The following is a 27,947-nucleotide window of genomic DNA, read 5'->3' as shown; positions in this document are numbered from 1 at the left end:
CCCTGGCAGTTTACCTCTGAGAATCAGCCAATGAAAATTCTTTAGATCACAATGGTCCAGTTCCGTTTCTGTGCCCTGATTCGCAACTGATCATGGGGCTGGTGCAGGACCAGGCAGTGTTGCGTTTCGTTGTGTATGGGATATTGTGGGGACCAACTCGATGGCAGCTAAGAGCAACAACAAAATGTTTTCCAAGGTTACACCAGTAGGTGGTAGATCTGAGAGTCAAACCCAGGGAGTGACACTCTGAAGCTAGTTCTTCTAATACTAACCAGGTCATTTGGTGAACTGCAGTGACCCGTAATTAGAGGTACACGATACCCTCGGCTCAGTGATACAGAGAATTTCTAACCTTTCAGAGGTTGCTGCCTTATATATGTGAGAGCATTAAACTCTGGCTTTGTAGGTATTTTAGAACATATTTATGCCAGGATCTTAGGAAGAAGCTTCGAGCACAAGTCTGGTAAACTCATAGATTCAGTGTTTTCCAAACTGCAGAACACCACGGAAATGTAAGTTCTTTAATATTATCCACAACACCTGCAGCTCCATAAGATCCGTGACTTTACTGAATCAACTCCACTGTTCACCAGATCTCAAAAATAATCCCTCTCAAAGGTGTCTTTGACAAGCCAGACCCTGGAGCTGCTCTCCTGTTGACCCATGGGTGAAGGTGATCAGCCCTCAAATTTGTCGACCCTGTGTAAACACAAGCCGGAAATGGTTTGTACTGCTAAGTAAATAAAAAGATAGAAACACCTTCTGGTGTTTGATAAGGACCTTCGGTAGCACAATGGTTAAACACTTGGCTGCTAACCCACTCAGTCGCTCCACGGGAGAAAGACCAGGCGGTCTGCTTCTGTAAAGATTTAAAAAAAAAAAACCCTGATAAGGTAGAGCAGAACTGCCCTATACGGTTTCCAGGGAGCACCTGGTGGATTCAAATGGCCGACCTTTTGGTTAGCAGCCATAACCACTGTGCCACCAGAGTTTCCTAGAAAACCCTATGGGGCAGTTCTACTTTGACATGTGGGGTTGCTATGAGTCGAAATCTACTTGGCAGCACCTAACAACAGCAGCGTGTGATACTGGGGTAACCTAATCAAGAGAGAAAAGAAAGGAAGCAATCTCTGGCACCATCTCAGAGATGGACCCCTGTTTCCAGTCAAAGGAATTCCATTCTCTCAGCAGGGAGGTAATTGACAATATGGGAAGAACAGCTGAAAAGGAAGTGCCCGTCAGGGCTTTCAACTTGGTTGCCTAGGATGGAAGAGATAAAAACTGTTTTTGCCTCAGGTTCTGATTTCAGGGCCCGAGTTCAAACATCAAAGGCGAGTTGTCTCGCCCCCATTTCCCCTTTGAAAGCCTAGGAGACCCAATCTGCAAGGCCCCGAAAGTGAACATCTTGCTGCACACAACTTTAGGGAATCTTAGCGTCCCATGTGGTAACATTCCAGCATGTGAGAGTGGGAAGGTGGGGGCTTGGGGAAGATTCAGTCCACGCCTTCACTTTTATGCCCTTGGTTTTTGTTCCTGGAAATCTCACTTCTTGCCCATGCGAGATTACATCTCTTTATGGGCCCTTTGCACTGTGGTGTGCATGGAACTGGCAAATCCTTTCATCACTTCTCCCATCTTAGGAAAGTGTGACCCCGGTTTTCTGGGTGAAAAGAGCAGACCTAATGGGCATTTGTCAACTGTGATCTCTCACAAGCTGGAAGAGTTTCTCAAAGTGAAAACAAAATAGTCAGAGAAAAATGCCTCCTTTTTATAAACCAGTGAATCTCATGCCCCCTCCCTTTGAGCTTTCAACCCTTTTTACCTGCTGTCCATGGAAAGACTTAAAAGAATCTATGTTCTTGAAAATTCCCCTGGATTCCTACCATCAAGACACTTTGGTTGAGCTTACTGTCAGTTAAAAGCTCGTTCATCCTCCTCGAAATATACATGACAAAATGTTCTGCAAGCTACCTGTGCTTCCCGAGATTCTGATAGATTTTTCTGGAAGGGTATATCCCTCTAGCCTCCTGGTAAAAATTGCTGCTCTTGAAATCCTGCCTGTAAGTTCCTGGGTGATGCAAACAGTGAACATGCTTGGCTGCTAACCAAAAGGTTGGAGCTTTGAGTCTACCCATAAGTGCCTCGGAAGAAAGGCCTGGAGATTGCCTTCTGAAAAATCAACATTGAAAACCCTATGAAACACTGTTCTACTCGGACACACACATGGTTGCGATGAGTTGGCATCAACTCCATGATAACTGGTTTAGAAATCCAGCCAAAGGAGAAGCCAAGTGCCAGAGTCTGGAAAAGCCTGTATTGAGAACTGCAGGCGTGGATTACCTGGCATCCCCTCCATGCCCTCCATCCAACTAGTGGCAGTGGGCCATGGGGTATTTGTCAAGAAGTTTTCACAGAACCAGCAGAGATCCCGGAGTCAGAAGCTGTTGCTGCCCCATCCCCTGCCTCTGGAAAATGCATCCTTGCCTTGAAATAGAAGCCTCGAGAATAACTACCTAATAATGCATTTGAGCAGTGGATCTCAAAGGGTGATCCCGGACCAGAAGCCGTATCATCACCAGGACCCCACCCCAGACCTGCTGAATCAGAAACTTAGAGGAGGGACACACAGCCGGTGTAAAAACAAACCCTCTAGGTGACTGATGCATGCCCAAGTCTGAGAGCCACTGCGCTGGAGAAGCAGGTGACTCCACGTCTAGCATTAATTATTTGGAAGTACCTACAGTGGAAGTGCTGCACGTTTCTCTTCTCAGGTCCAGGGAGACTTAGTCCCGGGTTCTCAGGCAGGAAGACTTGCAAGCAGTCTTGATTTAAGCGCTTTCAAAGGCAGGGGGATGGCTGAATTGATCTAACAAGGGAGTCAGTCATTAATACCACCCACTGTTCTCATTCATTCGTTCAATCATTTGTTCATTCCTTTGAACATTTATTGAGCACTTATTATGTTCCAGACACTGTCCTAGTAGGGTGATTATGTAATTTGCAGTCCAAATGGGTTTAGGTTTGAATGCTGACTCTTGTCAGTTACTCCTGTGTGACCTCGGGCCAGTATCTTAACCTCTCTGAGGCTCAGTTCCTGTAATTATAAAATGGGAGCCATAGCTAAGCACAGTGCTGGGTAGTGTTTGATAAATGGCAGTGATTATCCTGCTGCAGGTGTTTAGGGATCAGTGAGAGGTTCTTTCTGGCTAGAGTTTCAACTCCTACTGGGAGGAGTAGAAGAGAAGGCTGAGGCCAGATTGCCTAGATCAGTGATTCTCAATGCAAGGTGTGGGTTAGACTCTCATGAGGAGTTTGTAAAAAATGCTGATTCCTGGGCCTCAGCCCTAGAAATTCTGATTTAATTGGTCAGGCTGAAAAATATGGACTGCATCCTACAACCAAGAGGAAATGAGCTTTGCTCTAGAAACTTGTTTTGGTCTGATCCTTTGTCAACACTGAATTCTAGAGAAGAGCGTGTGCCTGGCAGTGGACACCAATGAGGAATGAATGAAACCTTTGGGCTTGGGTTGACTTGCTAGCCATTTGGTTGCTGCCCTCATCAGGGACTCAGTGCCCCGTGAAACGGTTTGTTGAACTTGGCAGAGGGGTGTGTTATGCTTGTGTTTACGCTTTTGAACTCATGGTGAATTGCTGAGCATTTGAATACACTCCCTTGACTGCCAGACTCGCTAGTTCCACATGAAGTCCCTGCAGACTGGCTCCAAATGAAGGACTTGCCCCTGTTAATAACACAGCACCAGAGAGTTTTCTTCACTTTTAATCAGAGGAAAGAGCTCTTCAGCTGTGAATCTGCCCAGCCTCGTTTCTAATGAGTTTCCTATTAAGTTAGCTATTTGACCTTCAAGTGTATTATTTTCATTGTTTTCCTTTGATTACACCCAAGTCATTTTTCTAGTGGCTGGAGATTAGAAATAAAACAACTCAAAGCTAATGGGACTCCCTTGCTGTCCTGCCTCGCCCTCTTGGGTTTCCTGGAATTCACTATTTTAAAGTGCCTTAAATAATACCGCTTGCGCTTGAAGCTCATTTTTTAAAGGAAAAAAGAAAGAAAGAAACTGGAGTGCAATTTAATATAGTGTCTTTTGAAATCAACTGGGATGGCTCTCTTAATTTGCTTAGCAGGCAGTGGCATGCACTTGGGAAGTCTCACAGAACACAGGCCAGGGGCCTCTCCAGTAACCGTTTAGACATTGAAAGGGAGACGGGATTAGATGAACTGTAACTTCTAACATGCAGAGTCTGGGCTTCTTTGATTTGGGAAACGTGCGTCCCCCCTCCCACCTCATGCCTTCTGATGGTGGGTTCACCTGGTAGCTGTGGTTCTGAGATGCCCTCAGTGCTTTGGAACGCCACTGGGGACTGAAGAATGGACCATCGGGTGAGACTTTGAACAGCTAGTTGAGAGAGTGAGAGTTGCCTCCACCCCTCCGGCTTTATGTGGGTGACTTTGTCTAGTTGTTTGATGTCTTCTCTATCCTCTCCCCTGTAGTCACACACACATGCCTCCAGGGCACAAGTGTGATCTCAGGTGTGGGTTCAGCCAATAGCAGATACATTGCCACATCTGTAATCCTGGATTTGATCCAGGCATGCCTTCATTTGTTCTCCTTTCTTAAGCTGAGACCTCCTGCCTGATAGCAACAGCCAACACTTATTCATGTGCTCGCTGTGTGCCGGGTACTGTTCTGAAGATCCTGACGATGAAGATGTAGGTAGAAGCTTTATTTTTTAAATGAAGAGACAGAGGCACAGAAAGGTTAAATAACTTGCCAGGGCCACCCAGCTGGTGAGTAGCAGAGCCTAAATTTGAACCCAGGCAGCATGGCTCCAGAAGTCAGGTTCCTAACCACTGCACTGTATTGCCCAGTGAGGCAGACTGGGACTTAGAATTGACAAGATACTGCTCAGAATGACTGAACCCCCCTGAGATGGGTGGTAGGCCTGGCAGTGGCTAGAACCAGAGGTCTCATGACCATAAGCTTGGCTTTTCCACCTGGGTGACTAGGTAGTGAGTATGAGATAAAGCCCTGCAGCAAAACCCTCGTCAGTGTCCTTATGCGGCTGTAACAGAAGTGCCAGAGTGCGTGGCTTTAAAGGATGGAAGTTTGTTTTCTCACACTGGTGCAGCATAGAAGCCCACATGCAGGCTTTAGGGCGGTCCTTCTTGGCTTATTTCAGCTTCTAGTAGTTGGGAGTCCTTGGTCCCCTGACAATCTCCATGTGGCAGCTGTCTTCCCCATTTGTGCTTGCTTGCTTCTCTGTCTTTACTGTTCTTCATTCAGAAGGGATCAGATTTAGACACACCCTACACTGATATGGCTGCATTAACATAACAAAGAAAACCCTGTTTCCAAATAGGATTACATCCACCAGTATAGGGGTCAGGATTCCAACACGTATTTTTGGGGGACACAATTCAGTCCATAACAACCCTCTATGGGGTTTTTCAGGAGCGGAAGACTTAAGGTTGTTTTCACCGAGGGGTTCTCCTGCACTCAACTGCTTGAATTGGGTGGAGCATGCTTTTTTGAAAAGTTCACTGGGTCAGGTTCTGAGAGGTTCCAACCCATTGTGGGGTGCTCTCTCAGATCCAGATTGTGTGAGTGCATGTGCGCACGTGAGTGTGTATGTGTGTGAGGGACAAGAAGGTTGAGGCAGAACAACAGGGAGAGTGAACAGGGAGATGGTGGGGCATGAATGATGAGTGGGTGGTGATGGTCAGTAGAATCCTAAGTTCTACCTTGAACACTGCATGGTTTCTTTGGAAATGCCCCTCAGACATGGTTGTCTAAAGGGAATGTTCTTTCCTTCCTAGAATTTGATGCTGGACCCCAGATAGCACTAGTGATCTTAGCAGGGATGAATGGTTCTTGGCAAGCTTTCTACATCTCCTTTTCTGCAAGTAGCTTTTGTACTTTCTTACCATTTCTTTTACCTTCTTTGGATTCTGCTGCTGGCAGTGGGTGGCCTGGCAGGCTGTGGTTCTCCTTAGCCATGCCAACCAACATCCAAAAGAGTTTTAGTTTAAGAAAAGACAAATCAGTGAACTAAAAAGCTTTTCATTGTCCAAACCAGGAAACACATGAACTCAACTCTGACCAACTCATTGACAATGGAGGGGCTGCCAGTCCAATTTAATTTTCTCACCCTCACTGCCCTGGGCTTCTCCACCCAAGGGCTCTCAGGGCTGTTTTTGTGAAGCCCATGTGGTATTTGGAATTTTGTCTGGGGAGGAAACTTTTGAAGAACGAGGCTTGTATTGACAAAAGGATCTAACTAGGTTGCAGACAATTCTTTCAAAGGAAAGACCATTCATTTCTGAAATGAAAAAATAGGCTCATTTTCTGTGAGGATCCTCCTGACCTTTCATAAAAGAGCACTCGTTAGGAGTGGAGAGGTGCTTCTATCTGAGGCCGTTAAGGAAGTAATAAATGATTCCATGTGGAGAGACAGGCCCGGCAACATCCTGGAGATAATGTAGGAGGTGGACTTCATAGAAAGCAAAGGCATGAAGAGAATTCTAACTGGTTCACACCTGGGCTCCTGGCCTTTTTGCTTAAAATCAGCACACCGACCATCCCTTGAGGTCACATACTAGAGGACCTTACGCCACAGAAAGATATCTTCCATTTTTAATCACCTACTCTTCATATACCGGTTGCCGCTGAGTCAGTCCTGACTCATGGCGACCCCCTGTGTGTGTCAGAGTAGAACCAAGCTCCAGAGACTTCTCAGTGGCTGATTTTTTAGAAGGAGATCACCAAGCCTTTCTTCGATGTGATTCTGGGTAGATTCATTCGAACCTCCAGCCTTTTGGTTCATAGCTGAGTGTGTTAACTGTGCGTACCACCCAGGGACCCCACTGTTCATGTAGCATCCTATACATTGACCCCCTCTTCCTCCCCTCCCCAACCCATGTTTCTCCTAAATGGCCTAGTTTGTCAGCCTCCAGAATGGCCAGTGGATGGTTAAAATCCCAAGATCCCCTCACTCATCCGCGTTTCTCCCAGGCCAGAGCATTGTTTTTACAGTACGCATTTTCTCAAGCTATACAAGTTGTATTATTAACCTTGAGGGCAGCAGAAGGGAATCGTTAGGAGTTGGATAATTAGTGTGGTTGTGAAAGCCAGACAATCAGAAGGCAGAACTGGGCTGTCAAACCGAACGTCTGATGAAATTCAGAATTAATTTGGAGAAGTATCTGTTGCTACAGCAGCCGATCCCTACTCTCCCTTGAAATGGAAAATAAACAGAAAACAGGGAAAATAATTCAAGTTGGTGTCTGGGAAGAAGGCCCTTCTGGGGACAGTGGAAGAAAAGGCGGAGAGTTTGGCTATTTTAAGATATGCTGAAACAGTAATAAAACCATCTAATAAGAGCAAAACTCAGCTCATTTTTGATGGTTCAGTTCCACTCCTGGTTTCTCTAGGTTTCTTTTCAGCCCCATTCGAGCTTGCCTTGCTGATCTTTCTCTCTGATCATCTAAGTACTTAATGTCTGTGCCAAGGTTAGGGCTTAAATTATTTTTAAGTACTAGCCGTATCCAACTAGATAGTAACTTCTCGAGGGTAAAGACCATCTGATGCTGCTCTTGTATCCCTGTGTGTGTCAGCGTAGAACTGTGATCCATAGAGTTTTCAATAGCTGATATTTTTGCAAGTAGATCACCAGGCCTTTGTTCCATGACTCTGGGTGGACTCAAACCTCCCATACTTAGCAAAATGCTCAGATAAATGCTTCACATAGGTTGTTCATAAAAGCATTTACAGAAAAGGCAGTGATGTTGCTTCTGTTTACTGAAGGAGCACTGTGCAAGGAGAGGAAACGAATGATGGAGAAAAGTGGTCATGAGTTGTGGCAAGAACATGAGACTTAGTCACGCAGATTTGGGATCAAATCTACCCAACAGAAATGCATACAAATGCGTAACAAAAGACATGGATAAGAATGTTTTCAGCAGCATTATTTTTCATGGCTCCCAAACTGAAAACAATCCAAGTGTCCATCAGCAGTAGAATGGATAAGTAAACTGTGGTACATTCACACAGTGGAGTACGCTACAGCCATGAGAATGGACAGTCTTTACATGGAATGTCATGGATTATTCTCACAAATCTAATGTTGAGCTACTGAAGCCAGACATAAATGAATATATACTGTGTGATTCATTCTACAAAATTAAATATTGGAGAAACTGATCTGTGATATTAGCTTATATGAAGTTATCCTTGGGGAGGTATTTAGTGACAGAAAGAGGAATTAGGGGTGCTTATGGGGAGCTGGAAATGTATTTTCTTGACCTGGACCCTGACTTCCTATTTATAAAGTACTAATAATGTTAGTACCTGCCTCATGGGATTCTTCTGAGAATTAGCAGTAATTGCTCAATAAATGTTAACTAGTGTTATCATGGGCTCAAGCATAGCAACGATTGTGAGCATGGCGCAGGACTAGGCAGTGCTTCGTTCTCTCGTACACAGGGTCACTATGAGTCGGAATCGACTTGACGGCACCTAACAACAACGACTACAACATTGTTATTGTGCTTGGCTGCTAACTAAAAGGTCAGCGGTTCAAAAGGTCTCCGCTCTGCAGGAGAACGATGTGGCAGCCTGCTTCTGTAAACATTTACAGCCTGGGAAATCCTATGGGAGCAGTTCTCCTCCGACTTGTAGGGTTGCTGTGAATTGGAGTAGACTCAATGGCAACGGGTTTCTAGGCAGGGCCGTATCATTGTCTGGGAAGGTTCCCAGAAAGAAGTGAACCTGAAACCTGTTCTATAGGTTCAGGATTCGAGATGCTACCCTGTCCCTCGCTCTCATCCCTCTGATTGTTCCTGGCAGTGTTTAGTCAGATGACTTCCCCAGAGCTCCTTGTGTGCATTCGAAGCCTCACTCGTACCCTGCCTCTTCTTTGTCTTCTTCCTCCCTGGCATCAGCTAACTGCGTGTAGTTTTCCTGTTTCTGGCCCATGTCTCCTTTCCTGCTGCCCCTCTGCCTGTCTTTCCTCCCCCTGTTAACCTAGCCAAGGCTTCTTTTGGTGTCTCCAGTGCCATCCACGTACCACCACGACTACCAGTTGCCGTCGAGTTGACTCTGACTGTGTGTCAGAGGAGAACTGTGTTCCACAGGGTTTTCACTGGCTGATTTTTCAGAAATAGATTGTCAGGCCTTACTTCTGAGGTGGCTCTGGGTGGACTTGAACCTCCAACCTTTCAGTTAGCAGTCAAGTGCATTAGCCATTGGCACCACCCAGGGACTCTCCCATCCACATAGTAGGTCCTTCATAAAAAATTACTTTTATACCAGAAACCAGGATTGGCACCGAATGGATGCAGCCCCAGCGCTTTGGCCTGACTCAGGCTGAGCTCAGTTTCTATTCAGAGTTTTCATTTTCCTGGTAGGCCTGGCATGTCAAGGGCCATGGTTTTCCTTACCATTCTGGAGCCGTTGGGCTTCTGGGTAAAACTGTCTGGCCAAGAGACACAAGCTTTCATTTTTCAGAAAGGAAACCCTTCCCAACTGGTGGAAAATAAGCTTTTGCTTAGTGACTAATAACATAAACATAGACAAGATTTCTGGGCTTATAAATATCCAGTTGTAAAAGTGCCCAAGGGAAGCAGCCCTTTTTGCCAGAAGAATGGCCAAGAGTGTTCCTGTCACCTTGCTGATACTGGCCTCATGGTGGGCAAGGAGCTTTGGGCCAAGGGTGCGGAAGCTGGTTATTCGTCAGTACGAATTCCCAGGGCCTTACTGTTATACATTATAAATCCTGGACTATTCTGGAAAAATAATAGATGATCTTTAAGGTCCCTTCCTGCGTAAAAGTCGCCCAGCGGCCACAGTATGTTTTAACAAGAGATGCCAGGGGGAGAGGAAAGTTTTAGGTTTTTGTTTTGCCAGAGCTGCCTAAGAGGCACATGAAGTAATTATGTGAGCAGCTTCCATTTATTGAGCACTGGCCCAGCCAGTGTGTGGAGGGCGCTAGATCCAGCAACCACGTGAGGAAATTATACTACCCTCATTTGATGGATGAGGAAGCTGAGGTTCAGGGAGGTCAAGGTATATGAAGAATAGCACAGGGGCAAAGAGCACAGAGTATGGAGTCTGGCTGTGCTAAGGCTCTCTATGTAGCCGCTGGCTGTTATTAACCTCAGTGTACCCAGGATTTCTCAACTGTAAAACGGGGATACCCATAGGATCAAGGCCATCGGGTTGTTGTATGGATTAAACGAGATGAATCATACAAAAGGCTTATTGGGACAGTGCCTGGCACATAGTAGGTGTCTTGGTCATCTAGTGCTGCTATAACAGAAATATCACAAGTGGATGGCTTTAACAAAGAGAAGTTTATTCCCTCACAGCCCAGTAGGCTGGAAGCCCGAAGTCAGGGCATCAGCTCCAGGGGAAGGCTTTCTCTCTCTGTTGGCTCTGGAAGAAGGTCCTTGTGATGCCTCAGTCTTCCCTTGGTCTGGGAGCATCTCAGCACAGGAACCTCGGGTCCAAAGGATGCACTGTGCTCCCCAGCTGTTTTCTTGGTGGTATAAGGTCCCCAACTCTGCTTGCTTCCTTTTCATCTCTTGAGAGATAAAAGGTGGTGCAGGTCACACCCCAGGGAAACTCCCTTTACCTTGGATCAGGGATGTGGCCTGAGTAAGAGTGGGGTTACAATCCCACCCTAACGCTCTTAACATAAAAATTTCCATCACAAAATGGAGGACAACCACACAATACTGGGAATCATGGCCTAACCAAGTTGATACACACATTTTTGGGGGGACATAATCCAATCCATGACATTCTACCCTTTGGTCTCCAAAAAATCACATCCTTGCAATATACAAAAAAAAAAAAAAACCCATCATATCATAGCAAAAGTCTTAACTCCAAGTCCAAAATCCAAAAATTCCTCTTCATCTGTGAAATTAGAATACAAGTTATCTGCTTCCAAGGGTACAGTGGCAGAACAGGCAGAAGCTAGGTATTTCCATTACAAATGGGAGAAACTGAAGGAGAAGAAGGGGTAACAGGCACCAAGCAAGTCAGCAGAACATATTACATTAGCGCTCAAAGCTTTGAAAATAATCCTGTACTCTCTGAGACAATTTACACGATGTCGCTGCCCTCCAAACTCTAGGTATTGGCCACACTCTGGATTCTGAGTGGAGGCCCCCTTGGCCCTGGGCTTCAGCTCCACCTTCCAAGCCCACAGGGACAGCAGCTCTGCTCCCTCGGCTTTAGGTGCACCATTCTCCTAGTCTGTCTGAGTGGTGATTCCACCCTTAGAAACACCAGAGGCCATGGTTCCACCCTTTGAAACCCCTGAGGTCACGGCCATACCCTCTGAAACTGAGGCAGCCCAGCTTCTTGTGTTCCTTGTCTCTTCAGATTCTGCTTCCTGGTTTCTTGGCCTCTCGGCTCCTCGGGCCTCACACCTGCTTCTTCCCTGCTGGGGCAAGTGTTCCAAAGCTCTGTAGTTCTACCGGTAAGTGCCTAGAAGCATCCTGCTCCACACCAGGAACCCTCTTGTGCACAGGCACTCAGCTCTCTTGCTCCGTGGGTCAGTTCCTGCGCTGTCTGGCTCTGGTCTCCTGGTTTTGCTGCCGCTCCTCTGCTGCTGCAGGTTCTTTGCTGCTGCTGGCCCTCTGTCGCTGCTCCTGGCCCTCTGTCACTGCTGCTTTTCTATCCGTTCAGTTTCAAAACCGCCTCCACATTTTAGGTATCTGTTAGAGCAGCGCCCCGCCCTCTTGGTACCAAATTCCGTCTTGGTCATTTAGTGCTGCTATAACAGAAATACCACAAGTGGATGGCTTTAACAAAGAGAATTTTACTCTCTCACAGTCCAGTAGGCTTAAAGTCCAAATTCAGGGCACCGGCTCCAGAGGAAGGCTTTCTTTCTCTGTTGGCTCTGGAGGAAGGTCCTTGTCATCAGTCTTTCCTTGGTCTGGGAACATCTCAGCGCGGAAACCTCAGGTCCAAAGGACACGCTCTTCTTCTGGTGCTGCTTTCTTGGTGATATGAGGTCCCCAACTCTCTGCTTGCTTCCCTTTCCTTTTATCACTTGAGAGCTAAAAGGTGGTGCAGGCCACACCCCAGGGAAACTCCCTTTACCTTGGATCAGGGCGGTGACCTGAGTAACGGTGGTGTTACAATCCCATCCTAATCCTCTTCACATAAAATTACCATCACAAAATAGACAACCACACAATACTGGGAGTCATGGCCTAACCAAGTTGATGCACATATTTTTGGGGGGACATAATTCAATCCATGACAGTAGGCATTCAACAAATGCTGCTGTTATTAAGAAAGGCCTCAAGAAGGTTCATTACAAGGCTTCCTTGATGAGTCACAGATGCTCCAAGGCTAGAACTAAAACATAAACATGGTAGAACTGTGTTCCATGGAGTTTTCAATGGCTGACTTTTTTTTGGAAGTAGATCACTGGGGCTTTCTTCCAAGGTAACTTTGGGTGAACTTGAACCTCTAATACTTAGCAAAATGCTCAGATAAACGCTTCACATAAGTTGACCATAAAAGCATTTACAGAAAAGGCAGTGATATTGGTTCTGTTTACTGAAGGAGCATTATGCAAGGAGAGGAAACGAATGATGGAGGAAAGTGGTCGTGAGTTGTGGCAAGAACATAAGACTTAGTCACACAAATTTGGCATCACATCTACCCAACAGAGATACATGCAAATGTAGCAAATCTAGGGTTACGATCTTGGCTTTGACCACAAGACTTGGGCTGTTTCCTGTGGGATCCAGAGCTAGGCTTGGCCACTTGCGCGGTGCTCTGACCAGCTGCCACCAGCCCTGCCTGCAACACTGAGGGGCTGATTTCATCACTGGGATATCATCTCATTTATCCAGTGTTTCTCAGACTGATCCCTGGGAACATCAGTTCCTCTGGATGTCAGTCAAACTCATTGCTGTCAAGTCTATTCTGACTCATTGCGACCCTGTAGAACTGCCTTGTAGGGTTTCCAAAGCTGTAAACTTTACAGAAGCAGACTGCCACGTCTTTCCTGAAGAGCAGCTGGTGAGTTCGCAGTGCTGACATTTAGGTTAGCAGCCGAGCGCTTAACCACTGTGTCACCAGAGCTCCTTTGGATATCAGTAAATGGCCAAGCCAACCTATAAAAAATCTGAGTTAAAGAAACCGGCCTCTCCAAGAGGGGTGGTAGGGTATTAGCATTTTCTAAACCTTTTACCTCTGTTTGACGGAACCCTTTTTCCTGCAGAATACCTTGCATGCAGGACTAACGCTTCATGGAACATGCATTTGGCGTGGCTTCCCAGTCTCCTCCAAATATAGCCCATAGAGGGGCAGGTATGACAGCAGAGACCACTGAGGAGGGCACCATGGTCATTGGGGCACGAGAGGATAGGGACTCGAGCAAAGGGTGGTGGGGTCGGTGAGTCAGGTAGATGGATTTGGGATATAAGAAATAGGACCAGCAGGGCTTACTGATGTTATTGTTAGGTGATTCGAGTCGATTTTGACTCATTGCAGTCCCATGTGACAGAGTAGAACTGCCCCATAGGGTTTCCTAGGCTTAATCTTCACGGGAGCAGATAGCCAGGCCTTCCTCCTGCACAGGCTGATGGGTTTGAACCCCTGAACTTTTCAGTTAGCAGCTGAGCCCTTAACTGTTGCGCCACCAGGGCTCTGATGGCAGCCACTTAAGAAAACATTTGGTGTATTGAGCCATGTTGAAGTGAATTGTGTTTATGTCTCCTTGATACCAAATCAGCCGGTTGGAGAGGGAAGAATTCAATCCCTGAAACAATTCTTTTATCCACACGAGGCAAGTGACCCACGCCTTTTGAGTATCCCTGGAGTGGCCAGTGGCTTTGGCCTCCCGTCAGGATGCACCAGACTCTCTGTGGTGTGCGGCTCCATGTTTATTTACCTGTCAGAGTCCTTTTCCTCTTACTACCTTCCCCCCTTTTTTAAAATTAGAAAACCCGCTGCCCTCCAGGGCTTATCGGTCTATCATGTTTGGAGCCTGCATCCATCCAGAGCCAGCCCTTCTAGCTTCCAAAGTTTATTGTTAATGAAAACTGCATACAGGCTGAAATCCCTGGCAGGGGCCAAAGTGGCGGGGTACACTGAGGCCAGCAGACACGGGAGCAGCCAATTTTATCTGGCTGTTCTCTCCTTCCCCTCCTTCTTGCCCGCCTCCTTCCCCCTTAATTTTATCAGAGACGTTTGGCTGGACTTGAAGGAGCCAAAAAGGAACTGGAGGGGCCTGAGTTTCTAGCAGCCAATGACATGGTGTAGGAAGACAGGAGAACCAGGCCTGGGGCAGATTCCAGTTCAGCTCAGTTCCTCATTGAGTGTGTCTGCGTGTCTGGCTCAGTACAGAGCTCTGGGGTCCAATAATATTGATACTAACAATAATAGCCAACATTATTGAATGTATGCTGTAACTGCTGGCCTTGTTCTGTGTATTAAACATACCTGAAATCAACAACTCCTTCTAACAGTTCTAAGAAGTACTTAGGAATATCAGTCAAGTTTTGTTGTTGGCTAAACGGAGGCACAGAGAGGGCAAACAACTTCCCCAGGGTCACACAGCAAATAAGAGGCAGATCCAGGAAGCTTACTTAGGAGTATTTGATCCCCAAACTAAAGTTTTTAGCTTTCTCTCCATGAGCTCACAGTCCAACCAGGGGAAATGTATGTATAAACTAACAATTGCTGCACAGTTCAAATGATGGAAGTATTGATTTGTATAGTGGGAGGCAGAAGGGAGGCAGTGAAGAAGCCATATTTGAATACAACCTTAACTGATTAGATGGCGATTCCCCGGTAGGTAAGACAGACAGGGTAAAGACAGAAGGAAGAGCAGGGGTGAAGAGCAAGGAGGTGGGAACCAGCAGAGAGAGAGTGCGAATGCGTGTGTGTGTGTGTAGGATTGTGAGAAGCAGCAAACAGTTCTGCACTACAGTGCCTGGGGAGTCTTAGGAGAGTGGTAGAAGCTAATTAGATGGAGGAACATAGGCAGGCAGGGATCCTTCAGGGAGGTCTTGAGGACCCTACAAAGGTTCCTGTGCCCATATCCCTTGTTGTTGTTGGGTGCCATTGAGTGGATATCTGACTCATAGCAACCCTGAGTGACAGAATACAACTGGCCCATAGAGTTTTCTTGGTTGTAATCTTTATGGGAGCAGATGTCCAGGTTTTTTCTCTTGCAGGAGCCCTGGTAGCACAGTGGTTAAGAGCTACAGTTGCTAAACCAAAAGGTGAGCTGCTAACCAAAAGGTCAGCAGTTCAAACTCTAGGAGGCAGTTCTACTCTGTCCTGTGGGGTTGCTATGAGCCAGAATCGACTTGACGGCGATGGGCTTTTTTATTTGTTTTTCTCTTACAAGGCAGCTGGGTGGGTTCTAACTGCCAACTTTTCGGTTAGCAGCTGAGCGCTTAACCATTGCGCCACCACAGCTCTCTGGAGGGTGATGGATTTTGAAACAATTATTACTTACTTTGTCTTTGCTGAAAGGACATCTTATGTGAAAGTTCTAAGTATAAAACATAAATGGAGTGGCTTTAGTTGGAGCGGAACCTGGTGGTGTATTGGTTGAGAGCTCGCTGCTGACCAGAAGGTCAGCAGTTTGAATTCACCAGCTACTCCTTGGAAACCCTATGGGGCTGTTCTACTTTGTCCTATAGGGTCGCTATTAGTCAGAATCGACTTAATGGCAACAGGTTTGCTTTTTTTTTTTGGTTTTAGTTGGAGTGGTGCTGAGGGCCCAGAACCTATCCTACGAGGACTCCTTTCACCCAACCTCTGTTCATGGGCCCCTGGCCATCTCCTTGGAACCCCAGAGACTTAGTAGAATTTGAACACCACTGCTAGAGAGCATCAGGGTTGAGAAGAGAGAGGCGTTTAAAGATCGCAAGCATTTTAGGAAATGGCATCCATGTTGGTGTGGAGGTCAATGAGAAAGCTTTGAGGCTGGGAGGAGAGAACCAGCTCGAGGTGATTGCAGTGGTCCTGTGGTGTCCAGCTCTCGTCCACATTGGAAGCCAGAGACAGCTGATTTCAGCCAGCTCCTTGGAGGCTGTGTGGTCTCATGGCTCACTGCCTGATTTCCGGAGCCCAGCTGCCTGGGTTTGAATCTTGACCCTACTGATCGCAGGCTCTGCAACTTTCTTAACCTCTCTATGTCTCAGCTTCCTTCCTCATCTGCCAAACGTTAGAATTATGAATATTTCCCTCATTGTTTGTTGTAAGGTTTAAATGAGTTAATACATTTAAAGTACTTAAAACCTTACATGAGCCTGGTGAATAGTAAGTACTCTATAGTTTCTTACTATGATTGTCAGATATTTATATATATACATATAAATTATATATGGAGTCTTGGTAGCACAATGGCTAAGAGCTATTGCTGTTAACCAAAAGTTTGGCAGTTCAAATCCACCAGCTGCTCCTTGGAAACCCTAAGGGGCCGTTCTACTCTGTCTAGTAGGGTTGCTATGAGTCAGAATCAACCTGATGGTAACAGGTTTTTGTTTTCTTATATATACGCATTTAATATATTTTGAGTTCACTCATTTAATAAATATTAATTGTGCCCCTACTATATGCCGAGAACTGTTCTGGATGCTGGGGATACAGCAGTGAATGAAATAGACCAAGTCACTGCTGTCATTTACATTCTAGTGGGGGCATCCAAATTAATACATAGGACAAATATATAGTAGGGCTAAGAAGCATCCATAAGATCATGTAGGACTTTGCAGCCCACTTTAGCAATGTAGGGCTTTATTTCGAGTGAGAAACCCATTGCTGTCGAGTCAATTCTGACTCATAGCGACCCTATAGGACAGAGTGGAACTGCCCCATAGAGTTTCCAAGGAGCACCTGGTTGATTTGAACCGCTGACCTTTTGGTTAGCAGCTGTAGCTCTTAACTACTATGCCACCAGGGTTTCCTTGAGTGAGAAGGGAAGTCTCGAAGGTTCTGAGCAGAGACGTGACAAGATCAGCCACCCATTACGGGGTTAGAGTGGCTTTGTTAGATTTGGGTCCCTGGCCCATATCAAATGGTTCATAAATGGTAGGGGGTGTGTGTGTGTGTGTGTTTCTAAATCCTTGCAACTCAAAGTATGGCCCACAGACTAGAAGTATCTAGATCTATTGGAGCATGTTGTTGTTGTTGTTAGTTGCTGTTGAGTCAGTTCTGACTCATGGCGACCCCAGGTGTGCAGAGTGGAACTGCTCCATAGGGTTTTCAAGGCTGTGACCTTTCAGAAGCAGCTCACCAGACCTTTCTTCCAAAGTGCCTCGGGGTGTGTTTGAACTGCCAGCCTTTTGGCTACCATTCGAGCACTTAACCGTTTGGGCCACCCAAGGAGCATGGTAGTGTTTGTCATAATCCGTTATCCTAACCACAGGAGAGAGATTCTGGTGGGAGGGGTTGTGAGAAACAGCCCTAGTAAAGGGAATGAGTGGGGTCTCAGAAAAGAGAGCCACATGTCCCCTCCTGTAACAAAGCTGTGTCTGTAACAATAACACTGAGGTCATTGCCTTCCTGGCTGGGGAGCTTGCTCAACATGCCTCGTGATGTTGAATGGACTGATGTGTGTCGTGAGGGTAGCTATTTGCACCCTGCTCGGTGACATCTCCATTGTCCTCTCTCGCGCCCACTGTAGTCATAAGTGAGCTTGTTGGATAAACTGGATGTTTGTTTATTGCTGTCTCCCCCACAGTGTTTGAAAACAAAGATAAGATTGTGATCATCATGGAATATGCGAGCAAAGGGGAGCTGTATGATTACATCAGCGAGCGGAGACGCCTCAGCGAGAGGGAGACCAGACACTTCTTCCGACAGATTGTCTCTGCTGTACACTATTGTCACAAGGTATGGCTGAGCCTGACCAGCAGCTTTGGCTGCCAATGGTTTGGATGGCACGACATGGTTCTTTTTGTGTTATAAAGGTGCTATCTGTAGTATATATGGATAGCTTATAAAATAGAAAGAAGAAAATCACCATCGCCTGTAATTCTAGAATCCAGGGATAACCCACTATGGACATTGTTGTTTGTTTCCTTTTAATCTTCCTCCTCTTTCTCTTCCCTGCATTTATCTTCTGTTTAAATATTTTATTTTGAACAATTTTAGATTTACCCAAAAGCATCAAAGATAGTACAGAGAGTTCCCGTAACAGCCGTTACTGATTCTCCCCCAGTGTTAACCTCTTACGTTACAGTGGTACATTTGTCAAAACTAAGACACCAACATTGGTACATTACTATTAATGAAAATCTAGAATTCATTCAGATTTTACCAATGTGCCCACTAATGACCTTCTCTTCTGGGATCCCATCCAGAGAACCACATTGCATTTATTTTTTATGAACTTGTGTCTTGCTTTTTTTTTCTCTTAATATTTGCATCTAAATATTTTCTTATCTTATTAAAAATTGTCTGTAAAGATTATGTGAGTATGTGGTGATTGTTGGACACTTAGGCTGGTTCTAATGTCTGGTTATTAGAAAGAAGTGATCAACATCTTTATACATATATATCTTTTCCTTTTATTTACTTAAGAGAGATTCTGGAAGTGGAATTATTGGATCAAGGATCTGAACTGTGGTATACTCTTGGTAGCTTTTCTTCCTAGGTGTGTACACAGGGTACCTACATATACATACATTTTATTGCAACACCAACGCAAGGGATGTGCTCAGAATACAGCCATAGTGTAGCTACCCTTGGTCTCTGGAGAAGGAAGTACATGGATGATTCCAAACCATACTTCAGCCATTGTTGTTATTAATCATTTCAGCCTTATGTTTTCCTCCCATTCAGACCTTTCCCCAGAACTGTTTTAATTGGTTGGAACAGTCGTTCACTTTGAGATCAGTAGCGTCTTGAAACCAACATGGCGTCAAAATAGAGTCAACTTCTTTTTTCATATGACCACAGCATGGGACTTTCTGGTTAGTTAAATATTCTCGTTAACTCAGTGGGTCTGAAATGATGACCAGTAATTGGAAGACTATGCAGTATTCAAACCCTTACCCATGTGAACATTGTTTAACTTCTCTATGATGACTCAAAAGGCACCAATGAGTTAGATCATACAATATTTGTTTTATTGTCAGGTATCACTATAAAGCACTACAGACTGTATTCTCATTATTTGAGGTATGTGAACGTTTGGATTCTGTATGAAAAGGGCTTTATTAGACTCATTCCATCTTACCGTGAAAACCAGGAATGCAACCATGTAAGTCACACTGCTCCCAGTATTCAAAACTAAACAGAATCAGGTCCCTTTTGTTCCAGATCTTTCCTCTTGGAGGCTTGGTTTGTGCATTTCCGAATTCAAAGCACATCCTTGAAGGCTTGGCTTAGAAAAAGATGAGTAGAAATACATGTTTTCATCTCTCTCCAATCAGCGCTTTTGGAGATACTACGAACTGTCAAACCGTAAGGAAAATAAACAATAAAGAACCAACTATAAACATGCACGCTCTGAACTAAAGAAATCTTGAATGAAAGACAAAGAATTGCTAGCCAGTTGGTTTGCTCAAAAAAGCAGCTTCAATTGCAAATGTCTTGAAGCTGAATGATGTTCAGAACCTATTCCCTGCTATTTTTCTGCTCAGCCCCAAGCAGCTGGTTCTTTCAGTCCCACCCCTCTTCCCATGCCCACCCACCTTCAAAAAGATAATTGGGTTTCTAACAAATTGAGCTTGTCGTTGTTGCTGCCATGTAGACCAATAGCCTGTAGGTTGACAGCTCCTTTTACCTTTCAGTTGTCTGCCTGCCTGTCATTGCAGCTCAGCCTCCAGCTTTGCCTGAATGGGAAGGTCACACAGTGTGGCAGTGACCTGTTTGGTCAGGCCAGTGGCTACGGTCTCATCAGCCTGCTCCTATCCTCTGTTCTGCACCTGCTGAGCAGAAAGGGACTTTCAGAATCCTTCCTGGCTGCTCAGAAAATGCCTGTGGGCGCAGTGGTGGTTCAGTGGTAGGATTCCTACCTTCCACGGGGAGACCCATGTCTGATTTCCAGCCAATGCACCTTTTGCGCAGCCACCACCTGTCTATCACTGGAGGCTTGTATGTTGCTATGATGCTGAACAGGTTGCAGCAGAACTTCCAGACTAAGGCAGACTAGGAAGAAAGGCCTGGCAATCTACTGCTGAAAATCAACTGGTGAAAACCGTGTGGATCACAATGGTGTGATTCCATTATGCAGGGGGTCACCATGAATTGGGGCTGACAATGACAACAACAAAGAAAAATGCCCCTTGGGGTGCTCCAGTTATCCTTGGCACAGATCTGGGTTGGTTTCATGGGTCAGAATAGATGGGACCAGTCGCCTTTCTACTGCTGGGGAGGCAGACAGACAGACAGACAAGCAAGGCCTGTATGCCCCCCATTCTGAGTCCCCAGCAGAGGAATCTGCTTCTTCCTTGGGACTAATATCACAGACAGACATTGTTTGCTGCTGCTGCCTGGGACGATACTGCTTTCACACAGTGGAATTACATTCCGACTAAGAATCCCCCTGCTGTTTTACAGGCTCTGGGGGAGAATGGATTCCAGTCATTTTTCCCTTAACCACACAGCAAATGACTAATGCTCTCCTGTCGCTGGTCGCCGGCGGGAGCGTCGTGACAGGGAGAGCAGCCCTGAAGGATGGAGGCGAGGACCACCGGGCTGGTGCATTTCTTTAATCTGTCAGACATTTCCCTTTGCTCGCCCTTCTCCTTCCTCTTTCTCTCCCTCTCTCATCCCAACCGCTCCCATGTAATTCCCTCCCTGTCTTCTCATTTCAGAACGGTGTGGTCCACCGGGACTTGAAGCTGGAAAATATACTGCTCGATGACAACTGCAATATTAAGGTAAAGCTCTTGCCCGGTTGATTGATATGCAAGGCCTGGGTATTACAGCCGGGCGGGGGCTTAACCTGCTTCAAGCTGCAGCCTGGAAACAAGGCAGCCACTTCCTTCCCTGGCAGGCGGACAGGAAGAGCTGCTTGGCTTGAGTCCCTGAGTTCAGTTCGGTCAGTTACATTCAGCAAGCATTTATTGACCTCCGACTATATGCCAGACACTTTCCTTCTTGCGGGGAATGAACAAGAGACCTAAGACGCAGTCCCTGCCCTCAGGAAGCTCCCAGTCTAAAATCAGCACTGTAAAAATGTGTATAACAACTAACATGTATTTCAGGATTTTATACTTTGCCTGATACCATTTAAATTCAACCTTGACAACAAGAGCTGTTATTTTATTGCTTACTTTGGACACATCATCAGGGAAGACCAATCGCTAGAAAAGTATCCCATGTTTGGTAAAGAAGAGGGTCGTCGAAAACAAGGGCAATCCTCAATCAAATGAATTGGCGTAATAGCCACAGTGATGGGCTCAGACATACCAACGACCATGAAGATGGTGCAGAACTGGGCAGCGTTTTGTTTTGTTCTACATAAGGTCTCTCTGAGTCGGAGACAACTCCATGGCAACTAACAACGACAACATTTATATCGTTTTGAAGATAGGGAAACTGAGGCACAGAGAAGTCAAGTGACTTCCTGAGGTAACAGTGGTAAGTAGTGGAATTAGGATTTGAACCAGTGTCTTTGTGACTCATGAGGTCAAGTTCGAACCACTGTGCTCGATTTGCTAGCAGGACCCTTAATTATTTTAGAGTTGGAACTCTTTCTTTGGCTACTTCTTCTCCCCTCTGCATGTCTCTTGCTTCTCTCTTCCAACCCCTCACCCCGGAAACCAGGCTTGGAACTGGGAAGCTCACTGAAAAGATGATGGCGTTTGCTGTTGGGAAGCAGCAGAACATTTACTTTTACGGAGAGTATTATTGCTGGCTGCTGCTAGAGCTGGGGAAAGCTTTCCTGGCCGATGGGGTTCAAGTGCCTCCCACAGAGCACTCTGAATGTCCTTTTGATCACGTCTGCAAAATAAGCAAATACAGTTTCAAAATAAACGGAGCTCGCTGCATGGGTTTCATTATGAAATGGCCTTAGTACTCCCAATAGCAGGGGGAGCCCTGTAACTGGCCGCCAGTGACGTTAGTAGCTGGCTCATCCTCAGTTCCTGGGCAAAGCATGGGAGTGACCTTGCGTCTTCCTCTTTTGTTGACTGTTTCCTTGTTTGGAAGGATGGGGTTGCTTTAGGGTCTGGATTCTCTTTGCTGATCATGGCGGTGACTATTAGTAACTGTCGTCCTTTGGAGAGACCCCTGGAAGCAATGTCTCAGTGGCCTTTTCTTTTTGCAGGGTGGTCAATCCACAGCCTCTCCATTTTTGCCAGAGTAGCTGGATTATTCTAGAAGGAGCATGGACTGTACAGTTAGAAAGTTTTCGGGGTATGTGACTTGCTAGTTGCTTGACATTGGGAAAGCCGCTTAGCCCCATTTCCTCATCTGTTAAAGGAGGTAACAATAATACCCACTGGCTTATTTTGAGAATTGAATGAAATACTCTATGTTTAGCTTCATGCACTGCTAAAAAAAAAAAAAAAAACAGCTGCCAACAAGATGATTCCATCTCCTGGCGACCCCACGTGTGTTAGAGTAGAACTGTGCTCCATAGGGTTTTCAGTGGTTGAATTTTTGGAAGTAGATTGCCAGGCCTTTCTTCCAAAACACCTCTGGTGGACGTGAACCTCAACCTTTGGGTTAGCAGTTGAGCACGTTAACTGTTCGTACTCCCCAGGGACTCCTACACACTGCTACCAAAAAACCATGTTGCTGTCGAGTTGATTCCGACTGATAGGACCTTAAAGGACAGAGTAGAACTGTCCCATAGGGTTTCCAAGGAGCAGGTGGTGGATTCGAACTGCTGACCTTTTGGTTAGCAGCTGTAGGTCTTAACGCACTGCTAAGTTCTGTGCAAATGGTTCAGAGTTGAGAGCACTGGCTTTGGAGTTGGACAGCCAGTGTATGAGTTGCAGTGCTGATCCTTACTAACTGCAAGATTGTAGGCAGATTACTCACCCTATGTAAGCCTCAGTTTCCTCATCTATCAAGGAGGAATGGCAGTTCCTGTTGCTGGGGCTTGCTATGTATTTGTTCATGCTTTTGACGAGTATTTTCTGGCAATTGCTACGTGCCATGCCCTGTGCCTAGTCTCGGGGAGCCAGTGACCACCACGAGGCTTTTAGACAATACTGTAGATGGAGCCCTTAGCATTTAAGTACAGATACGTGGAGAACCTGTTTAAATGGCTGCCCACTGCACAAAGGGAATTGAAAGGAGCGTCAGCTGCTCTGGAGGTGCCTGAGCCCTGGGGAGTGGTGGACAGGCCGCGGTTAGAGAATTGGGTCCTGGTCTGAGGGCCACATTCTAAGGGTTTGTGTCATTGACCCTGTGGCTTTCTCTCCAGATTCTTCCTGCCACCTGCCCCCAGAGTTCTAAACAGTAAATGTAGTCTTTACAAGGCCTGGAATGTGAGCCTCTTGCCTGGGGATTGGGTTCTATGGTACAGTGTGACCTCCTGGTCCCATGATGTAGTCTCAGAAGTGATAAGGCACATAGCTTTCTGCAGAGTCATAGAATTCCCAGTGGAGGAAAAGAATAGTTAGAATTCTGAAAGCAATTGTGCAGGGAACAATGGGGCAGAGGCCCAGGAGAACAGCTCATTTGCATAAGCAGTAGTCCTTTAACCCCAGGGTCCCTACCCATTATGTAGGGAAATTGCTCACACATAGAACGTTATAAAAATTAAGGCTTTGGTCATGTATTTTTGTTTGGTTTTTCCTTTCGAATTTTTACTCCTGGCATTTCCTGAGGTAAAACATACATGTACATACATCCCAAACAGATACTAAAACCTTTCCGTTCTCAACCAGTTACTGTAGGGTCTGTCCCCACTCAGGGCGAGCCCCTGTGTGTCAGAGTGGAACGGTGTTTCAGAGTGTGTTCAATGGCTGATTTTTTGGAAGTAGATCTCCAGGCCTTTCTTCTGAGGCACCTGTGGGTAGACTTGAACCTCCAACCTTTCTGTTAGCAGCCGAGCGCCTTAACCATTTATACCACGCAGGGGCTCCTCCCCTTCTCAGAACCCTTAAATTCTTCCTTCTCTTTGTTTAAGGAATGCTGCTAGGATCTGAGAATGAACCCTAGAGCTTGAAAGAACCATGAGGGTTATTTTCCAGCCCCTCATTGTAGTGATTATGGCCCAGCAAGTCTAAGTGATATGCCCACGGTCACACAGTGAATCGGTAACAGACTGAATCATTGTGCCTTGGTTTCCCAAGCGTGTAGCGTAGTCCTTGGTGCACAGTAGGCACCTAAGAGGCATTTGTTTTTGGAGTGAAGGAATGAAGAGCCAGGATTAGAACTTACGTGTTTTTACTGCCAGGCAACTTCTCTTTTCATCATCTCACACCCACTTTCAAGGCTTTTTCAGATACGTTTCAGCTGGTGTCGATTTGTCTTCCGGCTGTATATGCTCAGCTCTTCCTGACTCAGCGTTTTGCTGGGACATATTTAGAAAGGGCACTTGCTGACAAAGGCAGGCAGACACATGGCCACAAGCTGGCCTCCATGTTCAAGAGAGCCTGTGTCATTGGTGTCTGGCTGAGGTGAGCCATTGACACTGATGGCCTGTTTCCAGCCAATGGGACATAAGCATTGAGGTTCTGCTCCGAAGTCCCCTCTGGTGTCTCTTTAAATGTGGGTCCCCCTTCCACTTTTAAAGATGGGTGGCTTTTGCCCAGGAAGCCTATACAAATGTTAGCAGTTTAAACTTGTCACATGTTGCCACAGTCTTGATGTGAGCATGTAGCTTGTTCTTCTCCCTTTTGCTGCCTGATGTTGCTTTGCAAAGAGCACATCTGGATTTGGAAGTTATTTATCTGGCCCCTGCGAGAGGGTGTGCCTTCTAAAAATATTCACACAGTCGTCGGCAGAAAGAATGAGAGCAATGTCCCTCTTTGGGCTGCATTCCGTACTTGCTGGAAGCATGTCTACTAAAATAGACACCCAGCATAGCATTAATTTGCAATTAATAAAAACGGGCCAGATTCACATCCCACTCTCTGGGAGAATGGAATGCCGGCAATTCCCATAGAAGGCTCCTGTAAAAATGCCTCGCAATCAGAAGAGGTCCAGGCACCAGGGTCAGCTGACCTCCTCAAACAGGGCTGGGAAATTGGTGAGTTCCCAGAGCTGGGAGGAGAGGGGTGCTGGGGAAATGGCCTGTTGCCCCCAATGACAATAGCAGTGAGGCTGTGGCGAATTAAGAGAAGCAGCTTTGAATGGCCAGGGCCAAGAAGAGATAGAAACCTCTGGGGCTTAACAAGACCACGTGGGGAAACTCCGCATCGTGGGTTTCTGGGCTTTGATCATATGAATGTGAGGACTCTGCATTCATGCACTAATTCATTCATTCATTCGTTTGTTTATATATATATATTCATACGTTGTTGTTGTTGTGTGCCACTGAGTCAATACCGACTCACAGTGACCCCACGTGAGAGAATAGAACTGTCCCGTACGGTTTTCTTGGCTATAATCTTTATGGAAGCAGACCGCCAGGTCTTTTTCCCTGCAGAGCTGCTGGTTGGGTTCAGACTGCCAACTTCTCAGTCAGCAGCCGAGCGCCTAACTGTTGCCATCAAAACCCATTGCTGTCAATTCCGACTCATAGCGACCCTATAGGACAGAGTAGAACTGCCCCATAGGGTTTCTAAGGAATGGCTGGTGGATTCCAACTGCTGACCTTTTGGTTGGCAGCCGAGCTCTTAACCACTAGGTCTCCTCATATAATTGTATATATAAATATATATATATGTGTGTGTGTATATTCATGCCTGCCTGCATTCATTCATTCATCCATTCTTGCATTGATTCACTCAGCAACTGAATATCTCTCCTACTGGCAGTATTTACTTGATTGCCAACATTACCAAGCCCCTACTGTGTGCCCCTGCTGTGCTGGATACTAGAGATTTAAAAGTGAACCAGATGATCAGTTCCCTGTTCTCTTGCAGCTCTGACTCTAGCAGTTGTTAAACAAGCAGTAACAGGTGAGCCACAAGAAGGGTACAGAGGTCACAAGGAAAACAAAACACCAGCCCTCATGGGCTTAGAATTCCAGTTGGGGTGATAAGCATTAAATCAAATCAAAACCAAACCAGTTGCTGATTCTGACTCACGGTGACCCCAGAGGTGTCAGAGTAGAACTGTGCTCCACAGGGTTTTCAGTGGCTGAATTTTGGAAGGTAGATTGCCAGGCCTCTTCCGAGACACCTCTGGGTGGACTCAAACCTGCAAACTTTCCATTCACAGCCAAGTGTGTTAACCATTTGCACAACCAGGGATTCCAAACAAATTCCATGATGTAATTTTCTGGTGGTAAAGAAAATCCATGCAGGATGAGGATGGAGAGAGGCAGGTGCCATTTCAGAGAGGTGGTCAGAGAAGGCCCCTTGCTTAGCACTTAAACTCCTCAAAACCACCAAACTCTCTGGCTTCTAGGTGTTTGCACACATGGTTCCCTCTGTCTAGAACGCTGTTCGCACTCTTCTTCCTCTGCCCCTCCTTTGGGTCTCAACTTGAATGTCTCACCTTCTAGGAAGGCTTCTCTGATCCCCGCCCCGCGACTGGGCAGGTGGCCTGCCATATGCATTGTAGCACCATGTGTAATCTGTTGTGGAAGTGCTGAGCAGGAAGTGGTGGGTCTGTCTGGACCAGAAGGCTTTCATGGAGGAGGTGCTGGTTGAGCTGGGCTATGAAGGGTGGGTAGGGTTTCAACAGAAAGGAATGTGATGGTGGCTCTTCAAATGAAGAAACAGCAAGCACAGGAGCAGACATGATGGCTGGAAAGAGAAAGTGGCATATATTGGGCCCCCTGCCAGACCTTCCACACACCTATTTCATTTCATCCTCACCATGTCTCTGCAGGGGTAGGTCTGTTACCCCATTTTACAGATAGGGAGGCTCTCGCCACTAGTAAGTGATGGGGATGGGTACAAACTCATGGCTATTTGGCCCTAAGGACCAGGTACTTAGTAAATTTTACCCTCCACTGATTCCAGTTGCCTCTGAGTCGACTCCCACTCATGGCGATCCAGATCGACTCTGACTCATAGAGACCCCAGTGTATCAGAGTAGGACTGTGTTTGTAGGGTTTTCCAGGGGCTGATTTTTCAGAAGTAGCTCGCCAGGCCTTTCTTCCAAGATGCCTCTGAGTGGACTTGAACTGCCAACTTTTTGGTCGGCAGCTGAGCACGTTAACCGTTTACACCACCCAGGGCCTCCTACCTTCTACTGCTGCCACCCAAACTTACCCTAAATCCTAGAGAGTGTCACTTGAGGGCACTTTTTGGGTCCTTGCTTCAGCTGGTCCCCGAGGACGAGTTCTGCAAACGGTGGAAGTGCCCATGGTCAGGCTGGCTGAGTCTCTGTGGCTGGAGCAGTGTGTAGGGACGCCTGAGTGTGTGTGTACTAAGCCGGGATGGTTGCTTGTTAGCATCCCTGGAGAAGCTGCTCTTGGCTGCTCCCTCGTTAAGCACTTTCCCAGGTTTCTCTGGTTGGTAACTTCAAGTCTCTCCAGAGAGGTGTTGGAGCTTAGATCTTCTGAAGATGAAAGCCGACCCCTCTCACTTCTGCTCATTGTTCCACTCCCTACCTTCATTTCCTGACAACCCAGAAGCGAGGCTGTCAGGGGAAAGCCGCAGCAATTAACTCCAAGGCCGGAAAGGAGCTATGGAGTGTGTCTTCCTTGACGGAATTGCTGTCTTCCTGAGGAGTTATGCAGAAAGCCCATTTCCTCATCAGCCGCAAGAGCAATAACTTACCTTCATGAAGGGCTTTACAAGGAAACTCTTCAGGACGTCCCAGGCAAGCTATTTCACCTCTCTGTGCCTCAGTTTCCTCATCTGCAGAATGGGGGTAGTAATAGTATCCACCTCAGGGTGGTTCCAAGGGTTTAAT

General features: G+C 46.3%; 1 protein-coding gene across 1 annotated transcript in view; it reads left to right on the top strand.

Moving 5' to 3' along the window:
• The window catches only part of NUAK1 (NUAK family kinase 1), a 91,256-nt gene that overhangs the window by 47,945 nt on the left and 15,364 nt on the right, over window positions 1-27,947 (top strand). Inside the window, exons 3-4 of the mRNA XM_049884251.1 lie at window positions 17,746-17,897; window positions 20,828-20,893. Of these exons, the coding sequence (XP_049740208.1) occupies window positions 17,746-17,897; window positions 20,828-20,893 (218 nt within the window). The remainder of the gene's footprint in view (window positions 1-17,745; window positions 17,898-20,827; window positions 20,894-27,947) is intronic.

The sequence above is a fragment of the Elephas maximus genome, chromosome 4 (assembly GCF_024166365.1).
Source record: "Elephas maximus indicus isolate mEleMax1 chromosome 4, mEleMax1 primary haplotype, whole genome shotgun sequence".
Lineage (NCBI taxonomy): Eukaryota > Metazoa > Chordata > Mammalia > Proboscidea > Elephantidae > Elephas > Elephas maximus.
Note: the sequence above shows the minus strand (reverse complement) of the source record. Positions and strands in the feature narration are given on the sequence as shown.